Here is a 27,689-nt window from a genome sequence, read left to right on the forward strand (position 1 = left end):
GTTTTTGTGGTCAGTGCACTAATTCTAAGTGTATATTGTGATTTTTATGTTGATTTTTTATACATTTTTTTATAAAAATGTATAAAAATTTCTTCTGCGGCCCGGTGGTTGGGGACCACTGCTTTAAGTGATTCCTTATGATGTGAATTATATTCATATAGCGCTTTTTTTCTAGTGACTAATAACGCTTTACATAGTGAAACCCAATATCTAAGTTACATTTACCGGGAGCAGGTGGGTAAAGTGTCTTGCCCAAGGACACAACGGCAGTGACTAGGATGGCGAAAGCGGGAATCGAACCTGCAACCCTCAAGTTGCTGGCACGGACACTCTACCAACCGAGCTATACATAAAAGGGACGATTTTGTCATGAAAAAGGGAGGTTTTTGTGGTCAGTGCACTAATTGTAAGTGTATATTGTGTTTTTTATGTTGATTTAATGAAAAAAAATATATATATATATATATATATATATTTTTTTTTAAATAAAAATGTATAAAACATTCTTCTGCGGCCCAGTACCACTCGGGCCACGGCCCGGTGGTTGGGGACCACTGCTTTAAGTGATTCCTTATGAAGTGAATTATATTTATAAAGCGCTTTTTTTCTAGTGACTAAAAACGCTTTACATAGTGAAACCCAATATCTAAGTTACATTTACCGGGAGCAGGTGGGTAAAGTGTCTTGCCCAAGGACACAACGGCAGTGACTAGGATGGCGAAAGCGGGAATCGAACCTGCAACCCTCAAGTTGCTGGCACGGCCACTCTACCAACCGAGCTATACATAAAAGGGACGTTTTTGTCATGGAAAAGGGAGGTTTTTGTGGTCAGTGCACTAATTCTAAGTGTATATTGTGTTTTTTATGTTGATTTTTTATACATTTTTTTTTTATAAAAATGTATAAAAATTTCTTCTGCGGCCCGGTGGTTGGGACCACTGCTTTAAGTGATTCCTTATGAAGTGAATTATATTTATATAGCGCATTTTTTCTAGTGACTAAACACGCTTTACATAGTGAAACCCAATATCTAAGTTACATTTACCGGGAGCAGGTGGGTAAAGTGTCTTGCCCAAGGACACAACGGCAGTGACTAGGATGGCGGAAGCGGGGATGGAACCTGGATCCCTCAAGTTGCTGGCATGGCCACTCTACCAACCGAGCTATACCGCCCGGTCTCACTTGGCGTACCACAGTTTGAGAATCCCCGGTACATACAACTTTTATGCTACACTCATACATATAATTGTCATTGGTCAACTTCACATCGGGTCCATGTTTTCTCTTCTTCATAGAGGTCTTCGAGCTGCCCTTTGTCTGATCCCTCACCTAGAACCTGTTTGCCTTGGGAGACCCTACCAGGGGGCATAAAGCCCCTGGACAACATAGCTCCTAGGATCATTGGGACACGCAAAGTCCTCTACCACCATAAGGTGGCAGCTCAGAGAGGAGCTGAGAGGACAGCAGAAGCAGAGAGGACTATGTCTCCCGGCTGGGATCCCCCGGGAAGAGCTGGACGAAGTGGCTGGGGAGAGGGAAGTCTGGGTTTCCCTGCTTAGGCTGTTGCCCCCGCGACCCGACCTCGGATAAGCGGAGGAAGATGGATGGAAGGAGTTCTTGTTCCTGCACTTCCTTGTTTTTATTACTTCCATAGCAACTCATTAGTTTCCACCTTGCCCTGATGTCACGCCCCTGTCCTCATGTCTCACACCTGTTTGTACTTATCATGTCTATTATTTAAACCGGAAGTTGCCAGGACGTCAGCCTGGCAACTTTTCATATTCCTCAACTGCCTTCATGCCATGCCATTGCTGTAGTATCATTCTGTCCATGCCACGTAAGTTTTTTGTTTTTTAGGTCACGGTTATTGAGTTTTGTGTTTCATGCCTTGGTTCTCGTTTTTGTTGGCAGTAGTCATGTTTTGTTCTCCGCCAATTTTTCTATGAACGATAAAAAACTAAATATTGACAACATATGACCGTCACACCCACTCTCGATCGACGTATTTTACAATCAAGCAAAAACGCGACAAACAGCGAAATATGAACGCAAAGGGTAAAAATACAATATACTATCTGATATATAACAACAAAGCTTTAGAACTTTGTTGTAAAAATCTCCTTCCACGTCTGTCCCTGACACCCACATTTCGGGCTGACACTCTTTGGAAATGCCCCCCACCCCCACTGCTTGGGGCCTCGTCTGAGCTGCTGTGACTTAGATTGCCATAGCAACTAATTAATTACCATAGTAACTAGTATATCGTGCAAAAGCGCAAGATTCCAACCACTGAAATACTTATAGTTCAAGACTTGCGGTCATTTAAAAACATCACTGCACATCATGGCAGCTACACTTTGATTGATTGATTGATTGAAACTTTTATTAGAAGCGGTATAACTCGGTTGGCAGAGTGGCCGTGCCAGCAACTTGATGGTTGCAGGTTGGATCCCCGCTTCCGCCATCCTAGTCACTGCCGTTGTGTCATTGGGCAAGACACTTTACCCACCTGCTCCCAGTGCCACCCACACTGGTTTAAATGTAAAAAAAAAAAAAAAAAAAGATATTGGGTTTCACTATGTAAAGCGCTTTGAGTCACTAGAGAAAAAGCGCTATATAAATATAATTCACTTCACTTCACATTTGTTAGTTATAGTTTTTAAAACTAAACATGTACTTACATTCACGTCTGGCTCGCGCCAATTTTCCTTTGCGTCGGAAAAACAATCCAAGTCATGGTCCTAGTCCTGACAATCATTGCCTATAATCCTGCTCTACATGTTCTGGTACCGCGTGGTCAGGGTCAGGAGTCATCTGAAGCCTCGCCAAGCTGACTTTGAGCATAAGCGGGGTACACCCTGCATGCAAACTAACGCCTATGGACAATTTAAAGTCTCCAATGAACCTGACATGCATGTTTTTGTGGATGTGGGAGGAACCAGAATATCTGGAAGAAACCCACACCAGCACAGTGATCCAAGCTGAAATAAGAACTGAACAATGAGGCAGACGTACTAACCACACCACCACTCTCACTCCTATATACAAAAGCCAAAACCAGTGAATTTGTAATTGTGTAATTCGTAAATAAAACTTTTGCAGATGATGTGGTCCTGATGGCTTCATCTGACCAGGATCTTCAGCTCTCGCTGGATCGGTTTGCAGCCGAGTGTGAAGCGACCGGAATGAGAATCAGCACCTCCAAGTCCGAGTCCATGGTTCTCGCCCGGAAAAGGGTGGAATGCCATCTCCGGGTTGGGGAGGAGACCCTGCCCCAAGTGGAGGAGTTCAAGTACCTAGGAGTCTTGTTCACGAGTGAGGGAAGAGTGGATCGTGAGATCGACAGGCGGATCGGTGCGGCGTCTTCAGTAATGCGGACGTTGTATCGATCCGTTGTGGTGAAGAAGGAGCTGAGCCGGAAGGCAAAGCTCTCAATTTACCGGTCGATCTACGTTCCCATCCTCACCTATGGTCATGAGCTTTGGGTCATGACCGAAAGGACAAGATCACGGGTACAAGCGGCCCAAATGAGTTTCCTCCGCCAGGTGGTGGGTCTCTCCCTTAGAGATAGGGTGAGAAGCTCTGCCATCCGGGAGGAACTCAAAGTAAAGCCGCTGCTCCTCCACATGGAGAGGAGCCAGATGAGGTGGTTCGGGCATCTGGTCAGGATGCCACCCGAACGCCTCCCTAGGGAGGTGTTGTCTCCCGGCTGGCCTGGGAACGCCTCGGGATCCCCCGGGAAGAGCTAGACGAAGTGGCTGGGGAGAGGGAAGTCTGGGCTTCCCTGCTTAGGCTGTTGCCCCCGCGACCCGACCTCGGATAAGCGGAAGATGATGGATGGACAATGATTTGAAAATCCTTTTCAACTTATATTCAGTTGAATGGACTGCAAAGACAAGATAATTAATGTTCCAACTGAGAAACTTTATTTTTTTTTTGCAAATAATCAAACATGTAATGGTTGCAACACGTAGCAAAAAAGTTGGCAGAGGAGCATTTTTACCACTGTGTTACATGGCCTTTCCTTTTAACAACACTCAGTGAACGTTTAGGAACTGAGGAGACCAATTTTTGAAACTTTTCAGGTGGAATTTTTAACATTCTTGCTTGATGTACAGCTTAAGTTGTTCAACAGTCTCCGTTGTGGTATTTTAGGCTTCATATTGCGCCACACATTTTAAATGGGAGACAGGTCTGGACTACAGGCAGGCCAGTCTAGTACCCGCACTCTTTTACTATGAAGCCACGCTGTTGTAACACGTGGCTTGGCTTTGTCTTGCTGAAATAAGCAGGGGCGTCCATGATAACGTTGCTTGAATGGCAACATATGTTGCTCCCAAACCTGTATGTACCTTTCAGCACTAATGGTGCCTTCACAAATGTGTAAGTTACCCATGCCTTGGGCACTAATACACCCCCATACCATCACAGATGCTTTTAAACTTTATTTTCCTCTTTGTTCTGCAGGACACGACGTCCACAGTTTCGTAAGACAATTTAAAATGCGGACTTGTCAGACCACAGAACACTTTTCCACTTCGCATCAGTCCACTTAGATTAACTCGAGCGTTTCTGGGTGTTGTTGATACATGGCTTTGGCTTTGCATAGTAGAGATTTAACTTGCACTTACAGATGTAGAGACTAACATGAATTACTGACAGTGGTTTTCTGAACTGTTCCTCAGCCCATGTGGTGATATCCTTTACACACTGATGTCGCTTTTTGATGCAGTACCGTCTGAGGGATCGAAGGTCCGTACTATCATCGCTTGCATGCAGTGATTTCTCCAGATTCCCTGAACCTTTTGATGATATTCCGGACCATGGTGAAATCCCTAACCTCCTTGCAATAGCTCGTTGGGAAATTTTGTTCTTAAACTGTTCGGCAAATTTCTCACGCATTTGTTCACAAAGTGGTGACCCACGCCCTATCCTTGTTTGTGAATGAATGAGCATTTCATGGAAGCTGCTTTTATACGCATTCATGGCACCAACCTGTTCCCAATTAGCCTGTTCACCTGTGGGATGTTCCAAATAAGTGTTTGATGAGCAGCCATGAACTTTCTCAGTCTTTTTTGCCACTTGTGCCAGCCTTTTTGAAACATGTTGCTGGCATCCAGTTCCAAATGAAATAATATCTGCAAAAAGATAACACATTTTCCAGTTGGAGCATTGAGTATCTTGTCTTTGCAGTTTATTCAAGTGAATATCAGTTGAAAAGGATTTGCAAATCATTGTATTCTGTTTTTATTTACCATTTGCACAACTCCACTGGTTTGGGGTTTTGTTAGCTGCTGGGCTATTTGACTAACACAAGCCCGCTAATAGGTTGGATGTGTTGTTAAGTGTATCACAAATCTTATAATCTCCTAATTCCTTTGAAACAGTCTGAATCCTACAACAAAGTCATTAAAAATGAGTGACAACAACAGTTAAAAAACACAAGCCATCTCTCTTCAGAAAGCAGCATTCAAAATCTTATTTTAATTTGTATATTTACTCCATAAACATTATTACAAAACTCAGCAAGTTACCAATATTACATTATCACCATACAGGCTTGATCACAAATATTTAAAACCTTTGCAACAGTTACAACAAAAAAACAAAACAAAAAAAAAACAAATAATACTCAAATAATTGACATGAAAATCTATAAAACAGCAAATTGTTCACAAATTATATTTTTTTTTCCCCAGGTTTTCTTTTTTTTTTTTATTTGCTTATTTGTGTTTTACACAGTAACACAACACTCTCACAACAAGATCATGGTCTTATTACAAAAAAAAAAACTCCCAACAAAATGTAAATAGTTCTAGTTTTTTGTTGATACTTTCATATTTTGGTTTTTAAAACCAGAAACGTGTCATCGTATATCCTTTCCACTGCCCATCGAGGCGCATAAAAGGTTACTCACACACACACACACACAAATACTTCACAGCACTTTCTAAGAAAAATATACACTTACAAAATATGTTACAAATTGGCACACAAAAAATATACAAGATTTTGTTGTGTCAAGAGTTCAGTAAGATTCCTTCTGGTAACAACTCTAGACAGTATATATAAAGCTTGGCGATCTTTTAATGAAAAGAGCAAAATTAATTCCAATCAATGTCAAAGAATCATGAAGTGAATACATCAAACGTAACATTATAATATACATTCATAAGGAGGATTAGGAACCTAATCTTGTTTGCATTTTTTTGTTTTGTTTTGTTAACGCATGGGAAAACAAATCAGAACGACAACGTAAAAAAAAAAAAAGTCAGCTTTCTTAGCACCGTTAAAATGAGGCAGCTCAACAGTGGCACATTTTCAAAACAGAATAATAATAAAAGAAAATAAAAAAACTCAGGTTAAGTACATTCAATTTGACAATAGGCAGAAATGAGAGAAGGCAGACTAAATGGGTTCACACCCCAAGTGGAGCTTCCCATCAGCAGCTCGTCTTGGTCCTAACCCTGATATATTGGAAATAAGCAATGCAGGATCATGGCAGAGGGAAAATAATACAAAAAAAAAAAACATGTTTGATTTTGAGTCTTATTACCATCATGCTTGTGCCAGATTTTTTTTTTTTTGGAGTGACAAGGCCTGTTTTTAAGTCAAACGTCTGCATCCGTTGGCTTAAAGAAGAAATCAACACAAATGCAGGCCGTGTGTGTGTTATTCTGTAAAAGAAGCTGCAACTTTGCACGTATATAAAATTATCTTTTTGCAGCTATTTGTCACTGTTTGATTGTAGGTTCAATTCTTGATGTTCATTCACAAATGAGTAGTTAATAAAAAAGTATAAATATGCTTCTTCTTCTTCTTTTTCATTATTATTAAATTGTGCACTAATGTGATATCGGGGTTCTGCCAAACAACTGAAAACAACAAAAGTATTATGGAGGGGGGGGGGAAAAAACCCAAAAAAACAGAAATCACAGAGTTGTAAGCACGTGGTGCAAACTAAACAAGAGTGAGATGATTAGTCAATATTTTTGATTGGTTAAACGTAATGAAAAGACATGCTTTTCCTTCATTTACAAGATTGGCGATTCCATTTGTACCGAAAACTGCGTTCACATTCACATTAACTGCAAAAAAGAAATGCCGCATTCAGGACCGTACGCGTGCATCTTGAATCTCTGTGTGTGACAAACTGCCCAAAACAGTTTTTTGTTGTTTTTTTCGAATCGTTTCCTCGCCGCGCCTCAAACATCTGTACTACATTCTCCGTGGTCCACAGAAAGCTTGTTCCAATGCCTCATCTTGTCCTTTCTCTTCCTCTGCAGGAGCCTTCAGAGCACATTTCCCCTTTGTCTCTCTCCTCGTCGCTTTTCCAGCGCCAGGCGATGTTGAGGTAAATTGAATTTGGCAAACGATGTGTGTGTGTGTGTGTGTGTGTGTGCGGGTGGGACAAGGAGAGTGGTTCTGATTTGGTTTAGTGAGTGGTGGTGCACCACTGCCAGCTGTTGGTGCCTTTTTCATCAGACAAGAGAGACCAGAGTCCCAAACAAAGAATTCCTGTTGTGACAAGTCTCTGTAAGGAGTCAATATTCCAGTAGATAGAAAAATCGGAACAGCCAATATTCACACATACATAAGAGGTCATTTACACAGCATTGTTACTTTTGGCACATTGATTTTTAAGGTATAATTATCTCTTCTTTTTTTTCGTTTTCTTTTTTTTTTTTTTGCAAATATTGCATGTCCCTGTACAACAACAATGACAAAAATACTCTGAGGGGTGGAGCTTTAATGACTTTGCAAGGCGTAAAAATGGAAATGTGGATAACCGCTCCAGAAGAAAAAAAACAAACCCAAAAAAAAAAAAAAAAAAAGCTCAATAAAGGAAATCATTCCGACCTGGAGGGGGGGAGAAAAAGGGGACATCTGATATGTCATCGATACAAAACGGTCCCATCTTGTGTTTTCAAGATGCCTCGGGATTAAATAGGGCTCGTTAAGTGTAGGTTTTCCTCTTGAAATGAGCCAGGCAGTGTATGAAGGACGGCAACAACAGGACATCCACATTCTGCATACAAAAACAGATGAGGAGGAGGGGTGCGTAGATGTCACTCAATGCATTTGTGTATATAGCTACATCTTTAAGGGGGGGGATGCGGGGGTGTAAATACATACTTCGCAGCTTTTGCTGAGAAATTACCCAAAAAAACTAAAACTCCTCCAAAAAACTTACAGAACAGTTTTCAAAGCTTATTCTCTTTTTTTTTTTCCCTCCCCTTGGACCAAAGGAAAAAAATATATATATATATGTATATATAATTAAAAAAAAACAAACGACTATAAGAAGAACAAACAAAGCAGAAACAACAAAAGCAAGGGAAAATGCAGCCGTGGTCGTTTTTCCAAAATCTCAATCAAGCTCGACACAATCACTCAATAGGTAGTTTTGCAAAGTACAAGAAGTTTGTTTGTTTTTTTTTGTTTTTTTTTTCATGCAGATAATCATTTCCTTCAGGGGTTAAAAAGGAAGTGAGAGAAATCAAGGGGAACGTAGTTCTCATGCAGCTCTGGCATAGCGTCAGTGAAGGTATGCTTGTGAGGGAGGGCTCAGGTATAGTGGGGGGGGGGGGGGGGGGGGGGGGGTGCAACAGCAGCTGATAACAAAATATTACCTCAGTTTCTCAAAAGAGGTCATCAGTGCTATGTCCTTATTGGGGTCTCTCTCAGCTCGCTTCCCCTTTAGTGTTTCAATGCGGGGGAACTTTGCGCTGGTCTTGTGACGGTACAGCTTTTTGTGCGCAGGCCCGGGGTTGATGAAGTTGGGTTTGTCAAACATGTCGCAGCCCAGAGCGAGTTGAGGAAATAAGGGATGAGTGGGGTTGAATTTGGCCTGGTTTTTCCCTCCTTTCCCCCCGGCCTTTCTGCCTCTCCCAGCCCCTGTTAGCATGGCACCCTTTTTCTTCAGATCCGACTCAGTGCCTGCCAAGATTTTCAGGGTTTTCAGGTTGAGGCTGTTGGCCTCCGCGGGCATACCGGCCTCAGACATGGGGTTCCACAGCGGCTCAATGGATGCCATCATGAATCTCTGGACCTCGGCCATGCCGGAGACAATGTTCGACAGAATGTTTGAGGGCTCCTCAAACTCTCTCTGGTCATCTCCGACGAGACTGTTGCTCTCCGACCAACCAGGGCCAGACCAGTCCCCGGTGCTGGTACTGTCAGGCAAGCCTATACCACACCCGTCTGCCTGGTTCTTGGCTGCTTTACCCTCTAACATGGCTTTGATCTTTTTGGTGGAACGGGAATTCGGTTTGGGAGACTTTACTTTTTCAGACTTAGGGGTTCTTGGGGCCCGGACTTTCTTTGGGCTTTGTCCGGCAGCTGTCTGTTTGTAATTGCCTTTCCTCTTTGCCTTTATGCTTTTGGGCCCTGCCATTTCATCGGTCTGTTCATCGAAGTCCGTAACCCCCAGCTCCTTTGTATCTACACACACGACATCCTGGTTGTTATAATTGTGCAGTGGAAACTGACTATCTTCTACGGTGTAGGAATTTCCTGTGTGCTCCTGTTGCTGTATAAGGTCACAGTTCCATTTAACATCCCTATTGCGCTCCACTGTCAAATCGTTTACATCTTGGTATTTTCCAACATTTGCTGGTATTTTCATGTCACGCCCCGCGACCTGAGGGGAGAGGTTGGGCGTCTCAGGCGGGGAAAGCTCCGACAATGACGAGTGTCTAAATTTGTCAGGAGTGAAGTTAGAGATGTCCAGCAGGTCTGAGGACTCCCTGAGGGGTGTGAGGGCATCGACACTCTGCTGAATCACCATTTTAGGACTGCAGTGGGCTAAGAAACTGTCTCTGCCCTCCTCCTCACCTTCTCGCTCACACGATTTGAGGCTTAGTGAACTGTAATTGCTTGAGGCTGACAAGGAGCCTACCGAGTCATAGCTGATGAGTCTTCCATTGTCTGTACATAGAGACCCTCTCTGGTATTGCACCTGGCCGTCCGAACAGGTAGACTGACACACTTGCAGATCTGCCCCAGACTGTAGCCCTGGCTCAGTTAGATAGCTCTTCTCATAAAGTATCTGTTCACCCTCAGGGTCGACATGGCTGTAGTTAGACACTGGCAGGTTTTCGTTTAACGGGACAACAGTCGGGAAGTTGTTGGGTAAAATTGGGGTTTCAGGCGTCTCAGGCCCAAAGTTCTGGTTATGATTGTTGCAGAGTTGTGGATGCCACATTTGGGGGAAGCTGGGACAATTCTGGGGAGACTGTTGAAGCTCTGATTCTGAGGGAGGGGAGAGGACACAGCTTTGAGCAAGTTGAAGAGAAGAAAACTGTTTCTCCTCTAGGGATAGGCCCACAGGATATTGCTGCCTGGACGAATGCTGGGAAAAATATGGGATGGATGTACCTCCAGAGGAGTCTGTAGCATCTAGCAAGGTCTGCAGATACCCCCCCGGGATGACAGAAACGCCTGTTTCGACCTCTTCTGAGGATGGTGCTTTGTCAGGGGAGTCGGAGGACGAAACAAATTGCTTCTCTTTGTCTGTTTCAATTGTGGTGGCATTATCAGAGAAGTCAAGTTCTGCTGTGGCGGCGCTCATGCTTGTATCTTTTAGCCCAGCAGACGGATCATCAGCGTTTGCTGTAGCGACAATGGTGTCCGATTCATTTGTCACGCTCTTCCTCTCTTGCTCTTGGGCCGCATTCATTTTCTGGCTTCTCAGCCTCGCCTCACTTTTGAATTTTCTTATCCTAACTATTTTATTTCCTCCCAATCTCCTCCCCTCTCTCTCCTCTCTCTCTTGTGAGCGACTCTTGGTTATCACCATGTTTGAGATAGAGTTTATGTCCAATGTGAGCGGGATGCCCGGGGCTGCTATTATCTCCTCCACCATTGGGGTGGCCTGGTCTTTAGTGACATCTCCGTGGGCCTGATCAGCGGGCAGGGAGTTCTGCACAATGACTGTCTGTTGCACTGTGTGAATCCTCTGAACCTTAATTCTATTAGCGAACTTGTATTTCCTTTTAGGATGATTAGAATGAAAAGGACGATGGTGGCGTCCGTTAAGATGAAAACCACGTTGTCTCTCTCTGGACACCAGCTTGAGCTGCTCCTGGCGCTTTCTTTGCTTCTCCTGCCAGAAATCTTTCAGAGGAGCCAGTGTCTCATATTTGCTGATTGTGTTGGCATTCAAGCTCACGGTACCGTCCGCAGGGTTTAGTTTTCCCAGTTTCACTGACATTAGTCTTTCTCCTTTAAACCTGTTGATTATAATGTACTTGATGACCACGGGTGGGTCTTTACGACATGATTTCCTTCTTTTTTTGGGGCACCAGTCTACATCTTCCTCCTCTTTCTGACCTAATGGGGTTTTGTCTTTTTTCTCTGCATTCTTCTCACTTTCAAGTGAATCCACATCATATAAATAATCATCACTGTATCGGACCTTTCTCTTAGAGCGCAAGCCGTAGTTAAGTGGATTGGAGGGGCTGAAGAATCTTTTGGAGTGCCCCTTCTTATATTTGCCCTCTTGCACAGTGTCTGAGGAGGAGCCAGTACAGGAGCTGTCATCACTGAATTCCCCTGATTCCTCCGTGGAATTAAAATCGATTACATAGTTGATTTTAGGAGGTGACATGGGTGAGCATTGGGAGCCGTCAAGGGGGCTCTGACCGTTGCAGTCCCCTGGCGTTTCCTCCTGTCCTGTTTCGAGGACGAGCTCATCGATTTTGGGCTGAAGCTCCTCAACGCTTCTCCTCAAGACTCCTACTCCTTCTTCTTTCTTGGCAGAGTTGGCCAGGACACTGGGGAAGAAATTTAACTGTGTCTCCTCCTGAAGCACATTTGTTTTTTCCCTCATGTTGTCCTGAAACGACTCATACCGAATCTTCAGCGAACAAACGTCGCTGCTTAAAGTCGAGTCGTCGTCCTCGTCATCAAATAAATTATCAACATCTTCTTCTGAGAAGAGGTTGACCGACAGCTCGTTTTTCGAACATAGGTCCAGCAGTTCCATCTTGCTCTCGCTGATGAAGGATTCAAAGTAGCCCCAGTCCTGGCTGGCATTCGCCAGCAGTACCTCTTCCCCACTCACTTTGTCCAATAACAGTCCTTCATATAAGTTCTTAGTTGTTGCATCGTCCTCGGGGTCATCACAGTCATTTGTTGCTTTGTTTCCTTCAGCTCTCTTGCCCTCATCGGGGGCTTTGGGCAGGGGGAAGCTAAGTAGCTGGTCAGAGAGGAGCTGTTCTCCGTAGTGACTCACCGCCTCCCCCGCATGGCTCAGGCACTGAATGCTGATATTGTTGATGTCAGAGAAGTCCTCTCGGTTCACGTCCCCTATCCGTACACTAAGTCCATTTTCTGAGTTAGGGCTTGTGCTAGGCTCGTGCGGTGGGTTTTGTACTGAAGTGGCATCGCGGGTCTCAATAAAGCAACCAAGGCAGGTGCGTGTCGGCTGAAGGAGACACTCCTCCGCCAGAGTAGAAACGTTGTCAGGCTCCATCATTGTCATCGACAGAGAGGTGACAGCAGGCAACCGAATGCTCTTCTGGGTGTCTCCCGCCGGGCCCCAGGAGCTTCCAGCCGGGTTGGGAAGTGATGCGGGACTGGACATGTCGTGAAAAAGGGGGACTACGTTTGGAACCTCATGGGAAGGAGCTGCGGTGAGACTGAGAGAGGGATCGGTGCCAAGTGGGAGGGGGAAGCAGAGAGCTGGGGATGCGGGTGTGCTGCTCTGGTGCGGTGGGCACACCCGCTGGGATGACTCGGCAGCAGGTTGAGGTAAGGATGGAGAGAGAGCAGCATCAACAAGTCTGTGTAGACTCAGATCACCGCTCTGCTCACATACCCCTGTTGAAACAAAGAAAGGATATTTCAATTATTTCAACAATTATTGTAAATTAAAAGACAACCTCTTATTAATTTCTTCGGCTGCCTTGATATTTAGTTGCTGCTACTTAGAATTTGACATGTAGTTTTGTAAGGCCTTTACCTAATTTAATATAAGCTGCCATCAATTAAAAAAAAAAAGAAAGGTGTGTCAGTTCCCCATCCGGTACTTTGAAACAAAAAAAGAGTCAGAGTTGTATTGTCACTTGTGATATAAATGTCAGCAACCAAACTACAAATCCAGTTTATACTAGGACACATGAAATAGGATGCCTCAAACTCGAAGGCTTTTTAATATTGCTAACAAGAATATGTGTTGGAGCCACTATGGATTGAACTTTCACAGTATCATGTTAGACCCGCTCCACATCCATTGCTTTCGGTCCCCTAGAGAGGGGGGGTTGCCCACATCTGAGGTCCTCTCCAAGGTTTCTCATAGTCAGCATTGTCACTGGCGTCCCACTGGATGTGAATTCTCCCTGCCCACTGGGTGTGAGTTTTCCTTGCCCTTTTGTGGGTTCTTCCGAGGATGTTGTAGTCGTAATGATTTGTGCAGTCCTTTGAGACATTTGTGATTTGGGGCTATATAAATAAACATTGATTGATTGATTGATGATATACTGTATAGTATCAACTTTTCCTCATTAAAAATATCATACCCCAAAATAAACTTGAATCAACTCATTTTTGTGCGAGTCATTAGAGATGTCCGATAATGGCTTTTTTGCCGATATCCGATATTCCGCTAATGTCCGACTCCTAACTACCGATTGCGATATCAACAAATACCGATATATACAGTCGTGGAATTAACAGTGAATTATCCATCCATCCATCCATCATCTTCCGCTTATCCGAGGTCGGGTCGCGGGGGCAACAGCCTAAGCAGGGAAACCCAGACTTCCCTCTCCCCAGCCACTTCGTCTAGCTCTTCCCGGGGGATCCCGAGGCGTTCCCAGGCCAGCCGGGAGACATAGTCTTCCCAACGTGTCCTGGGTCTTCCCCGTGGCCTCCTACCAGCTGGACGTGCCCTAAACACCTCCCTAGGGAGGCGTTCGGGTGGCATCCTGACCAGATGCCCAAACCACCTCATCTGGCTCCTGTCGATGTGGAGGAGCAGCGGCTTTACTTTGAGTTCCTCCCGGATGGCAGAGCTTCTCACCCTATCTCTAAGGGAGAGACCTGAAAACTCATTTGGGCCGCTTGTACCCGTGATCTTGTCCTTTCGGTCATGACCCAAAGCTCATGACCATAGGTGAGGATGGGAACGTAGATCGACTGGTAAATTGAGAGCTTTGCCTTCCGGCTCAGCTCCTTCTTCACCACAACGGATCGATACAACGTCCGCATTACTGAAGACGCCGCACCGATCCGCCTGTCGATCTCACGATCCACTCTTCCCCCACTCGTGAACAAGACTCCTAGGTACTTGAACTCCTCCACTTGGGGCAGGGTCTCCTCCCCAACCCGGAGATGGCATTCCACCCTTTTCCGGGCGAGAACCATGGACTCGGACTTGGAGGTGCTGATTCTCATTCCGGTCGCTTCACACTCGGCTGCGAACCGATCCAGTGAGAGCTGAAGATCCCGGTCAGATGAAGCCATCAGGACCACATCATCTGCAAAAAGCAGAGACCTAATCCTGCAGCCACCAAACCAGAACCCCTCAACGCCTTGACTGCGCCTAGAAATTCTGTCCATAAAAGTTATGAACAGAATGGGTGACAAAGGACAGCCTTGGCGGAGTCCAACCCTCACTGGAAATGTGTTCGACTTACTGCCGGCAATGCGGACCAAGCTCTGACACTGATCATACAGGGAGCGGACCGCCACAATAAGACAGTCCGATACCCCATACTCTCTGAGCACTCCCCACAGGACTTCCCGAGGGACACGGTCCAATGCCTTCTCCAAGTCCACAAAGCACATGTAGACTGGTTGGGCAAACTCCCATGCACCCTCAAGAACCCTGCTGAGAGTATAGAGCTGGTCCACAGTTCCACGACCAGGACGAAAACCACACTGTTCCTCCTGAATCCGAGGTTGGACTATCCGGCGTAGCCTCCTCTCCAGTACACCTGAATAAACCTTACCGGGAAGGCTGAGGAGTGTGATCCCACCATAGTTGGAACACACCCTCCGGTCCCCCTTCTTAGTCACAAGTCCATCCATCCATCCATTTTCTACCGCTTATTCCCTTTCGGGGTTGCGGGGGGCGCTGGCGCCTATCTCAGCTACAATCGGGCCGAAGGCAGGGTACACCCTGGACAAGTCGCCACCTCATCGCAGGGCCAACACAGATAGACAAACAACATTCACACACTAGGGCCCATTTAGTGTTGCCAATCAACCTATCCCCAGGTGTATGTCTTTGGAGGTGGGAGGGGCCTATCCCCAGGTGCATGTCTTTGGAGGTGGGAGTGGCCTATCCCCAGGTGCATGTCTTTGGAGGTGGGAGGGGCCTATCCCCAGGTGCATGTCTTTGGAGGTGGGAGGGGCCTATCCCCAGGTGCATGTCTTTGGAGGTGGGAGGAAGCCGGAGTACCCGGAGGGAACCCACGCATTCACGGGGAGAACATGCAAACTCCACACAGAAAGATCCCGAGCCTGGATTTGAACCCAGGACTGCAGGAACTTCGTATTGTGAGGCAGACGCACTAACCCCTCTTCCACCGTGAAGCCCTAGTCACAAGTCGCCTATGTAAATTAAAACAGTGCATCCATCCATCCATTTTCTACCGCTTATTCCCTTTTGGGGTCGCGGGGGGCGCTGGCGCCTATCTCAGCTACAATCGGGCCGAAGGCAGGGTACACCCTGGACAAGTCGCCACCTCATCGCAGGGCCAACACAGATAGACAGACAACATTCACACACTAGGGCCCATTTAGTGTTGCCAATCAACCTATCCCCAGGTGCATGTCTTTGGAGGTGGGAGGGGCCTATCCCCAGGTGCATGTCTTTGGAGGTGGGAGGGGCCTATCCCCAGGTGCATGTCTTTGGAGGTGGGAGGAAGCCGGAGTACCCGGAGGGAACCCACGCAGTCACGGGGAGAACATGCAAACTCCACACAGAAAGATCCCGAGCCTGGATTTGAACCCAGGACTGCAGGACCTTCGTATTGTGAGGCAGACGCACTAACCCCTCTGCCACCGTGAAGCCCTAGTCACAAGTCGCCTATGTAAATTAAAACAGTGCATCCATCCATCCATTTTCTACCGCTTATTCCCTTTTGGGGTCGCGGGGGGTGCTGGCGCCTATCTCAGCTACAATCGGGCGGAAGGCGGGGTTCACCCAGGACAAGTCGCCACCTCATCGCAGGGCCAACACAGATAGACAGACAACATTCACACTCACATTCACACACTAGGGACCATTTAGTGTTGCCAATCAACCTATCCCCAGGTGCATGTCTTTGGAGGTGGGAGGGGCCTATCCCCAGGTGCATGTCTTTGGAGGTGGGAGGGGCCTATCCCCAGGTGTATGTCTTTGGAAGTGGGAGGAAGCCGGAGTACCCGGAGGGAACCCACGCATTCACGGGGAGAACATGCAAACTCCACACAGAAAGATCCCGAGCCTGGATTTGAACCCAGGACTGCAGGAACTTCGTATTGTGAGGCAGACGCACTAACCCCTCTGCCACCGTGAAGCCCGCATTTGTGTCTGTCTATAAATATGCAATATTACGCTTCCAACAGTGGTACTAATGACAATACATTCGCGGCGGACGGCTTGTCTTGTCCGTCCTCCTGACGAGGAACAATCAAAATCCTCGACCGCAGCCTTGAACGCAGGCGGATAAATGTGTTTGCATGTTCTAATTAGATCACAGCCACAGAGGCAGGTAGCAAACACACCAGGGACCCGGCAAGCCCAAATGCTGGAAGCTGTACAAGCAACAGCACCTCCACCTGCCTCTGTGCGGTCCCTGTGCTGATGTTCCACACGCACTCTTTAAATCCTGCCAAAGAAAAAGGAAAAACTAATAAACCCCATCGAAATAATGAATGCATTTACAGGGGTTAACTAGCAGTGTCGCCCATCTTTGGATAGATGCGCCAAATCATTATTGATGTAATGATAAATGCTTGGGGGGAAGACTGCTTAACAAACAGTATTCGCCACGGGTGTGCTGCCGTCGAGCACATCTTTGAATATGCATACGATCCGCCACTGAGTCGGCGAGGTAATGAAACTTGCAAGGGGACGTGGCCTGCAGAAACATTGCAACAACCCCCTCGACTTCCCGTGATAAGCGTACAGCCGCGCTACATCATTTAATGATGGCAATCTCCAGAGGAATACGCTTCCTCTCAGAGTCGGAAAAATTGCAATAGCATCAACTTGTCAGGCGGCGGGAGGATCACAGCCAGCTATTTGCCGCCGGTTCCCCACACATTTGGAGCCTAAATAGCCTCGGTGAATATACCGACATGGGTTTTTCTGCTGAGGTCGCGGGAAGACATTTTTTCCCACCGATATTAATATTTCCTGTAGAGAGTCAAATTGTCAATTGTGTGCAGTCGCTTGTTGAGTGACCGGGCCTTAAAGGACTTTGAGGCACAATTTAGTGCACTACTTGATGGAAATGACCGGAGGTTCTGCCTCAACTACAAACCCTGTTTCCATATGAGTTGGGAAATTGTGTTAGATGTAAATATAAACAGAATACAATGATTTGCAAATCCTTTTCAAGCCATATTCAGTTGAATATGCTACAAAGACAACATATTTGATGTTCAAACTGACAAAACATTTTTTTTGCAAACAATCATTCACTTTAAGGCTTCACGGTGGCAGAGGGGTTAGTGCGTCTGCCTCACAATACGAAGTTCCTGCAGTCCTGGGTTCAAATCCAGGCTCGGGATCTTTCTGTGTGGAGTTTGCATGTTCTCCCCGTGACTGCGTGGGTTCCCTCCGGGTACTCCGGCTTCCTCCCACTTCCAAAGACATGCACCTGGGGATAGGTTGATTGGCAACACTAAATTGGCTCTAGTGTGTGAATGTTGTCTGTCTATCTGTGTTGGCCCTGTGATGAGGTGGCGACTTGTCCAGGGTGTACCCTGCCTTCCGCCCGATTGTAGCTGAGATAGGCGCCAGCGCCCCCCGCGACCCCGAAAGGGAATAAGCGGTAGAAAATGGATGGATGGAAGGGCATTCACTTTAAAATTTGATACCGGCAACACGTGACAAAGAAGTTGGGAAAGGTGTCAATAAATACTGATAAAGTTGAGGAATGCTCATCATACACTTATTTGCCCTTATGTGGGCCTACCGAGGATGTCGTGGTGGTTTGTGCAGCCCTTTGAGACACTAGGGATTTAGGGCTATATAAGTAAACATTGATTGATTGATTGATTGATTGATTGATTGATTTATCAACAACATCCAGAAACGCCACCGGCTTCTCTGTGCCTGAGATCATCTAAGATGGACTGATGCAAAGTGAAAAAGTGTTCTGTGGTCTGACAAGTCTACATTTCAAATCGTTTTTGGAAATATTCGACATCGTGTCATCCGGACCAAAGGGGATGCGAACCATCCAGACTGTTATCGACACAAAGTTCAAAAGCCAGCATCAGTGATGGTATGGGGGTGTATTAGTGCCCAAGGCATGGGTAACTTACACATCTGTGAAGGCACCATTAATGCTGAAAGGTACATACAGGTTTTGGAGCAACATATGTTGCCATGTAAGCGCCATCTTTTTCATGGACGCCCCTGCTTATTTCTGCAAGACAATGCCATGCCAAGCGTGGCTTCGTAAAAAAAGACTGCGGGTACTTTTCTGGCCCGCCTGCAGTCCAGACCTGTCTTCCATGGAAAATGTGTGGCGCATTATGAAGTGTAAAATACGACAGCGGAGACCCCGGACTGTTGAAGGACTGAAGCTCTACATAAAACAAGAATGGGAAATAATTCCACTTTCAAAGCTTCAACAATTAGTTTCCTCAGTTCCCAAACGTTTATTGAGTGTTGTTAAAAGAAAAGGTGATGTAACACAGTGGTGAACATGCCCTTTCCCAACTACTTTGGCACGTGTTGCAGCCATGAAATTCTAAGTTAATTATTATTTACAAAAAAAAAATAAAGTTTATGAGTTTGAACATCAAATATTTTGTCTTTGTAGCATATTCAACTGAATATGGCTTGAAAATCATTCACTTTAAAATTTGATACCGGCAACACGTGACAAAGAAGTTGGGAAAGGTGTCAATAAATACTGATAAAGTTGAGGAATGCTCATCATACACTTATTTGGCACATCCTACAGGTGTGCAGGCTAACTGGAAACAGGTGCGGGCTATAGAGCGTTTTCCGTTCGGGCTCCAGTACTCTGGAATGCCCTCCCAGTAAAAGTTTGAGATGCTACCTCAGTAGAAGCATTTAAGTCTCACCTTAAAACTCATTTGTATACTCTAGCTTTAAATAGACTCCCTTTTTAGACCAGTTGATCTGCCGTTTCTTTTCTTTTTCTCCTATGTCCCACTCTCCCTTGTGGAGGGGGTCCGGTCCGATCCGGTGGCCATGTACTGCTCGCCTGTGTATCGGCTGGGGACATCTCTGCGCTGCTGATCCGCCTCCGCTTGGGATGGTTTCCTGCTGGCTCCGCTGTGAACGGGACTCTCGCTGCTGTGTTGGATCCGCTTTGGACTGGACTCTCGCGACTGTGTTGGATCCATTATGGATTGAACTTTCACAGTATCATGTTAGACCCGCTGGACATCCATTGCTTTCCTCCTCTCCAAGGTTCTCATAGTCATCATTGTCACCGACGTCCCACTGGGTGTGAGTTTTCCTTGCCCTTATGTGGGCCTACCGAGGATGTCGTAGTGGTTTGTGCAGCCCTTTGAGACACTAGTGATTTAGGGCTATATAAGTAAACATTGATTGATTGATTGATTGATGATTGGGTATAAAAACAGCTTTCCAAAAAATGCTCAGTCTTCCACTAGAAAGGATAGGGTGAGGTACACCCCTTTGTCCACAACTGCGTGAGCACTTTAAGAACAATTGCAAGAAATTTAGAAATTTCACCATCTACGGTCCTTAATATCATCAAAAGGTTCAGATAATCTGGAGAAACCAACATTGAATGACCGGGACCTTCGATCCCTCAGACGGCACTGTATCAAAAACCTACATCAATCTCTAAAGGATATCACCACATGGGCTCAGGAACACTTCAGAAAACCACTGTCACTGAAAACAGTTTGTCGCTACATCTGTAAAGTGCAAGTTAAAGCTCTACTATGCAAAGCACATCTCTACGCTGCTGATCCGCTTGAGATGGTTTCCTGTGGACGGGACTCTCGCTGCTGTCTTGGATCCACTTGAACTGAACTCTCGCGGCTGTGTTGGAGCCACTATGGATTGAACTTTCACAGTATCATGTTAGACCCGCTCGACATCCATTGCTTTCGGTCCCCTAGAGGGGGGGGGGTTGCCCACATCTGAGGTCCTCTCCAAGGTTTCTCATAGTCAGCATTGTCACTGGCGTCCCACTGGATGTGAATTCTCCCTGCCCACTGGGTGTGAGTTTTGCTTGCCCTTTTGTGGGTTCTTCCGAGGATGTTGTAGTCGTAATGATTTGTGCAGTCCTTTGAGACATTTGTGATTTGGGGCTATATAAATAAACATTGATTGATTGATTGAAAGCAAAAGCCGATCCGCTTTGGACTGGACTCTCGCGACTGTGTTGGATCCATTATGGATTGAACTTTCACAGTATCATGTTAGACCCGCTCGACATCCATTGCTTTCCTCCTCTCTAAGGTTCTCATAGTCATCATTGTCACCGACGTCCCACTGGGTGTGAGTTTTCCTTGCCCTTATGTGGGCCTACCGAGGATGTCGTAGTGGTTTGTGCAGCCCTTTGAGACACTAGTGATTTAGGGCTATATAAGTAAACATTCATTGATTGATTGATTTATCAACAACATCCAGAAACGCCACCGGCTTCTCTGGGCCCGAGATCATCTAAGATGGACTGATGCAAAGTGGAAAAGTGTTCTGTGGTCTGACAAGTCCACATTTCAAATCGTTTTTGGAAATATTTGACATCGTGTCATCCGGACCAAAGGGGATGCGAATCATCCACACTGTTATCGACGCAAAGTTCAAAAGCCAGCATCAGTGATGGTATGGGGGTGCATTAGTGCCCAAGGCATGGGTAACTTACACATCTGTGAAGGCACCATTAATGCTGAAAGGTCCATACAGGTTTTGGAGCAACATATGTTGTCTTCCAAGCAACGTTATCATGGACGCCCCTGCTTATTTCAGCAAGACAATGCCAAGCAACGTGTTCCAACAGCGTGGTTTCGTAGTATTAGAGTGCGGGTACTTTCCTGGCCCGCCTGCAGTCCAGACCTGTCTCCCATGGATAATCGGTGGCGCATTATGAAGCGTAAAATACGACAGCGGAGACCCCGGACTGTTGAAGGACTGAAGCTCTACATAAAACAAGAATGGGAAAGAATTCCACTTTCAAAGCTTCAACTATTAGTTTCCTCAGTTCCCAAACGTTTATTGAGTGTTGTTAAAAGAAAAGGTGATGTAACACCGTGGTGAACATGCCCTTTCCCAACTACTTTGGCATGTGTTGCAGCCATGAAATTCTAAGTTAATTATTATTTAAAAAAAAAAAATAAAGTTTATGAGTTTGAACATCAAATATGTTGTCTTTGTAGCATATTCAACTGAATATGGCTTGAAAAGGATTTGCAAATCATTGTATTCCGTTTATATTTACATCCAACACAATTTCCTAACCTATATGGAAACGGGGTTTGTATATTTTGTGTTTCGGAGTTAATATTGCTGATCAATATGAATTTATTACCTTTATTCAGTTAATTCAATTGAATTTTTTTGGTACCAAATGGATCAAGTTGGCCAAAAATGTTTGAGAGGCTGATTTTTTTTTTCATGCAAATTGATGCACTTTAAATGATCAATATGAATTTATTACCTTTATCAATTTTATTCAATTACATTTTTTCAGTATCAAATAGTTCAAGTTGGTCAAAAATAATGTTTAATAGGTTGATTTTTTTTTCATGCTAATTGATGCACTTTAAATATTTTCTGTTACAGAATAATAAAAAAAAGTTCAATCCATCGATCAAAGTTTATTTATATAGCCCTTAATCACAAGTGTCTCAAAGGGCTGCACAAGCCACAACGACATCTTCGGTTCAAGAAAAAACCTCAACCTAATGGGATACAATGAGAAACCTTGGAGGGGAACGCAGATGTGTCCATTAAGAGTTGGAGCAGAAATATGTGGTATAGACATGCACCTGGGGATAGGCCCCTCCCACCTCCAAAGACATGCACCTGGGGATAGGCCCCTCCCACCTCCAAAGACATGCACCTGGGGATAGGCCCCTCCCACCTCCAAAGACATGCACCTGGCGATAGGCCCCTCCCACCTCCAAAGACATGCACCTGGGGATAGGTTGATTGGCAACACTAAATGGTCCCTAGTGTGTGAATGTTGTCTGTCTATCTGTGTTGGCATTGCCATGAGGTAGCAACTTGTCCTGGGTGTATCCCGCCTTCCGCCCGAATGCAGCTGAGATAGGCTCCAGCACCCCCAGAGGGACAAGCGGTAGAAAATGGATGAATGGATGGCTGTCGGTAAACTAGGTAAAACACGGCACATTGATGAAGCTTAACCTATTTTGCTATAACAATCTACAAGGTTAATATAGCTGGCTTCTCTTTCTTCCCCTCCATTTATCAGCTTTCTTTTGTGATTCAAGTTGTATGTATTGTTGCATTTGAAACAACTGTACTGTATAAAAGTCATTTTGATTTTCATTCATTCATTTTCTACCGCTTGTCCATCTCAGGGTGGCGGGGGGGGTGCTGGAGCCTTACAGGTATTTTTATTGCGCCATTAGTAGTGTAATCATTTTCCTTGTCATGTCTATGTTATTAGTATTTACTTTTTGTTATTAGTATTTACATCACTAACTGCTTCTTTGCTATCATTTATCCTATCATATTTGTACATATCTTATTTGCGGACGATGTTGACGTTGTCTCTGTGTCTTATCCCACTCTTGTCCCCGCATTTTTCCCCTCTTTTTTTTCTTCTTTCCATCCCCTCCTCTTCCGGTCTGGCTGTGTCAAACATGAATATAAATCCATTGAATTAAGTCAAACACGTATAAGGCAACAAGAGAAGTAGCCCACACTTCTCTTCTGTAAAGTCAATCTATACAGCAGATATGATGAAGCTTAACCTATTTCTACCATAACAATCTACAAGGTTAATATAGTATGTATCAACAAGGTTAATGTAGTATTTAATAACAATACCATTCGTTCAGAGTATACCCTGGACGAAAGATAGGCTCCTGAAGGGAATAAGTGGTAGAAAGTGGATGGATGGATGGAAGGATGGATGGATTGATGGATGGATGGATGGAATATTTGCCTAAGTGGCTGAACAGGACCAAAAAAAAGAAGAAAAGGAAAATTGCAACTATCCATCCATCCATTTTCTACCGCTTATTCCCTTTCGGGGTCGCGGGGGGGCGCTGGCGCCTATCTCAGCTACAATCGGGCGGAAGGCAGGGTACACCCTGGACAAGTCGCCACCTCATCGCAGGGCCAACACAGATAGACAGACAACATTCACACTCACATTCACACACCAGGGCCAATTTAGTGTTGCAACTACAGTGCCATAAAAACAGAACCATCTATAATTGTTAATTTTCTCCATAATTAATTAGGGTTACTAATAAAACACTAAATTACAAACAAATGATTTAATAGTCCTTTCCCTTGCCTAACACGGGTGAAAAAATACAATGAATGAATTAATCACCATGTCGGTGCATTAAACTTAACCCACCAAGTTATCTTTAAAAAAAACACATCAAATGCATATTGACTTTATGTTATATGATGATATTGTTGTTGTTGTCTCTCTGTCTTATCCCACTCTTGTCCCTGCAATTTCCCCCCTAGTCTTTAAAAAAATATACATATATTTATTACTTCTATACGCCCCTGTGTCAAACATGAATATAAATCCATTGAATTAAGTCAAACACGTATAAGGCAACAAGAGAAGTAGCCCACACTTCTCTTCTGTAAAGTCAATCTGTACAGCAGATACGACGAAGCTTAACCTAGTTTTACTATAACAATCTACAAGGTTAATACAGTGTTTATCCACAATATACAGTGGGGCAAAAAATAATTTAGTCAGCCAGCGATTGTGCAAGTTCTCCCACTTCAAATGATGACAGAGGTCTGTCATTTTCATCATAGGTACACTTCAACTGGGAGAGACAGAATGTGGAAAAAAAATCCAGGAATTTTGAATAATTTATTTGTAAATTATGGTGGAAAATAAGTATTTGGTCAACCATTCAAAGAAGGTTTTGGCTCCAAATCTCAGGATACATGGCCCCATTCATTCTTTCCTTAACACGGATCAATCGTCCTGTCCCCTTAGCAGAAAAACAGCCCCAAAGCATGATGTTTCCACCCCCATGGTGTTCTTGGGATGCAACTCAGTATTCTTCTTCCTCCAAACACGACCAGTTGAGTTTATACCAAAAAGTTCTATTTTGGTTTCATCTGACCACATGACATTCTCCCAATCCTCTGCTGTATCATCCATGTATCCATTTTGGTATAAACTCAACTGGTGGTGTTTGGAGGAAGAAAAATACTGAGTTGCATCCCAAGAACACCATACCTACTGTAAAGCATGGGGGTGGAAACATCATGCTTTGGGGCTGTTTTTCTGCTAAGGGGACAGGACGATTGATCCGTGTTAAGGAAAGAATGAATGGGGCCATGTATCGTGAGATTTGGAGCCAAAACCTTCTTTGAATGGTTGACCAAATACTTATTTTCCACCATAATTTACAAATAAATTATTAAAAATTCCTGGATTTTTTTTCACATTCTGTCTCTCACAGATGAAGTGTACCTATGATGAAAATGACAGACCTCTGTCATCATTTGAAGTGGGAGAACTTGCACAATCGCTGGCTGACTAAATACTTTTTGCCCCACTGTAATTTGTCCAGGGTGTACGTCACCATATCTCCATATTTAATTAGGGTTAATAATAAAACACTAAATTACAAACAAATGATTTAATAGTCCTTTCCCTTGCCTAACACGGGTGAAAAATACAATGGATTAATTAATCACCATGTCCGTGCATGAAACCGAACCCAGCAAATGATCTTTAAAAAAAGACACATTAAATGCATACTGGCTTTATGTGAGATGAACATTTCCCTTCGTCTGTGGAATATTCGTGTGTGTCAATGAGTGTGTGAGTGGTGTATGTGCGTGTTGGCTCGGCGGGTAAAGTGTTATCGAGGGGCCATCTGTCTCCAGCTGGACCATTAGCTCTTCAGCTGTTCGGAATGTGCTACAGATCAGTCAGACAGGTACACAAACACACACACACACACACACACACACACACACACATGCACGGCAATGACTTTAGCTGACAAATCATGTTTGACTTTAGAGGTCAAATGTGAACGTGCATAGCCACACAATCCCTCAGCGGCTGCGACATAATGTTACGTCTGGGTGTACGCCGGCAGATGTAAACAAGCTCATTTAAAACACGCTTGCCAGGATTCAGCGCGCGTCTCGCAGGACGCGGCGCTCATACAGTATGTGGCCGTCACTCTTGTAGGACAAGTTGTCTTTGAATAGGGGAAAAAAAAACAAAAAAACTGAAGCTGGATGTGAAAACTGCTCACACAATCTGGCACCGGCGTTCACACTGACCATATGGAGCGACATCCACTCCTGGCAGGCCGGCCTGGACCCGCCGACCATGCACGCTAGACACCCTTGCCAAGCCAGACCGGGCCTGACTAGACTGGCCTCAGCTTTCATTACATTCAGGACGCCATCCACCTGGGAGAGGCTGCAGCTGTCAGGCTGTGTGTGGAATGTGTCCATTTCAAGATGGAGTGGCCACGTTGGACTCGGGTTGTACAGTATGGCTTTACTAGCATAGTAACACGACTCTAATGAATCATATTCGGTACTATACCGCCTCTAAAAAAGTAACCCCCCGTTTGTTACGTCTCGCCTCGACTACTGTAACGTATTATTTTCGGGTCTCCCCATGTCTAGCATTAAAAGATTACAGTTGGTACAAAATGCGGCTGCTAGACTTTTGACAAGAACAAGAAAGTCTGATCACATTACGCCTGTACTGTATATACCTTTATATACATATATACATACATATATACTGTATATACCTTTATATACATATATACATACATATATACCTATACTGTATATACCTTTATATACATATATACATACATATATACCTATACTGTATATACCTTTATATACATATATACATACATATATACCTATACTGTATATACCTTTATATACATATATACATACATATATACCTATACTGTATATACCTTTATACACATATATACATACATATATACCTATACTGTATATACCTTTATATACATATATACATACATATATACATATACTGTATATACTTTATATACATATATACATACATATATACCTAAACTGTATATACCTTTATATACATGTATACATACATATATACCTATACTGTATATACTTTATATACATATATACATACATATATACCTATACTGTATATACCTTTATATACATATATACATACATATATACCTATACTGTATATACCTTTATATACATATATACATACATATATACCTATACTGTATATACCTTTATATACATATATACATACATATATACCTATACTGTATATACCTTTATATACATATATACATACATATATACCTATACTGTATATACCTTTATATACATATATACATACATATATACCTATACTGGCTCACCTGCACTGGCTTCCTGTGCACTTAAGATGTGACTTTAAGGTTTTACTACTTACGTATAAAATACTACACGGTCTAGCTCCATCCTATCTTGCCGATTGTATTGTACCATATGTCCCGGCAAGAAATCTGCATTCAAAGGACTCCGGCTTATTAGTGATTCCCAAAGCCCAAAAAAAGTCTGCGGGCTATAGAGCGTTTTCTATTCGGGCTCCAGTACTCTGGAATGCCCTCCCGGTAACAGTTCGAGATGCCACCTCAGTAGAAGCATTTAAGTCTCATCTTAAAACTCATTTGTATACTTTAACCCTTGCGTGGTGTTCGGGTCTGTGGGACCCGTTTTCATTTTTTTATTAAAAGAAAAATTATACAATTTATTAACTTTTCAAACAGAGACTCACTGACTTTGGCTCATTTTCTGTGAAAAACATGCATCAGAATAAAAATGTAATGACCACACACCATACACCCCCTACAAATTTCTATTACGTAAAAGATGTCCGGGTCCACTGGACCCAGAGCTAATAGAAAATTGATGTTCTGTGTACCACACACAACTACTCACCCAATATGTACCTGGTAACAGTTACCAGCCATGTAATGCACACTCACCAAAACAGAAGGGGACAAGGGGTCGCAAAAAGATGGATGGAACACCATCCTCCACACGACACCTCCGCTCCGGACAATCTAACCTCCTCCAACCTCCGAGGACAAAGCTATGAACAATGGGAGACCGGGTTTGCTGTTACTCCGCTTCCAGTCTGTGGAACGCTCTCCCTGACCACCCGAGGGCACCACAGACTGTGGACGCTTTTAAAAAGGCTTAAAAACCCTTCTTTTTTTAAACTGACTAATACAAGTGTGAAAATGTATGTTCTGTGTACCACACACACACACACACACACACACACACACACACACAC

The 27,689-nt window shown here is 44.2% G+C and overlaps 1 protein-coding gene across 4 annotated transcripts in view; it reads right to left on the bottom strand.

Annotated features, from left to right (window-relative positions):
* Window positions 1-5,455: 5,455 nt before the first annotated feature.
* Window positions 5,456-27,689, bottom strand: part of nexmifb (neurite extension and migration factor b) — a 406,603-nt gene continuing 384,369 nt past the window's right edge. For 3 of the 4 annotated variants that reach the window (XM_061899679.1, XM_061899677.1, XM_061899678.1), the window contains 2 exons: window positions 8,634-12,825; window positions 5,456-8,029 (listed from right to left, as the gene is read on the bottom strand). In XM_061899679.1, coding sequence (XP_061755663.1) covers window positions 7,750-8,029; window positions 8,634-12,825 — 4,472 coding nt within the window. In that variant the 3' untranslated portion in view covers window positions 5,456-7,749. Of the gene's footprint in view, window positions 8,030-8,427; window positions 12,826-27,689 lie in introns of those variants that run through there. The other variant, XM_061899680.1, reaches the window with a different exon arrangement.

Source organism: Nerophis ophidion, linkage group LG05, assembly GCF_033978795.1.
Source record: "Nerophis ophidion isolate RoL-2023_Sa linkage group LG05, RoL_Noph_v1.0, whole genome shotgun sequence".
NCBI lineage: Eukaryota > Metazoa > Chordata > Actinopteri > Syngnathiformes > Syngnathidae > Nerophis > Nerophis ophidion.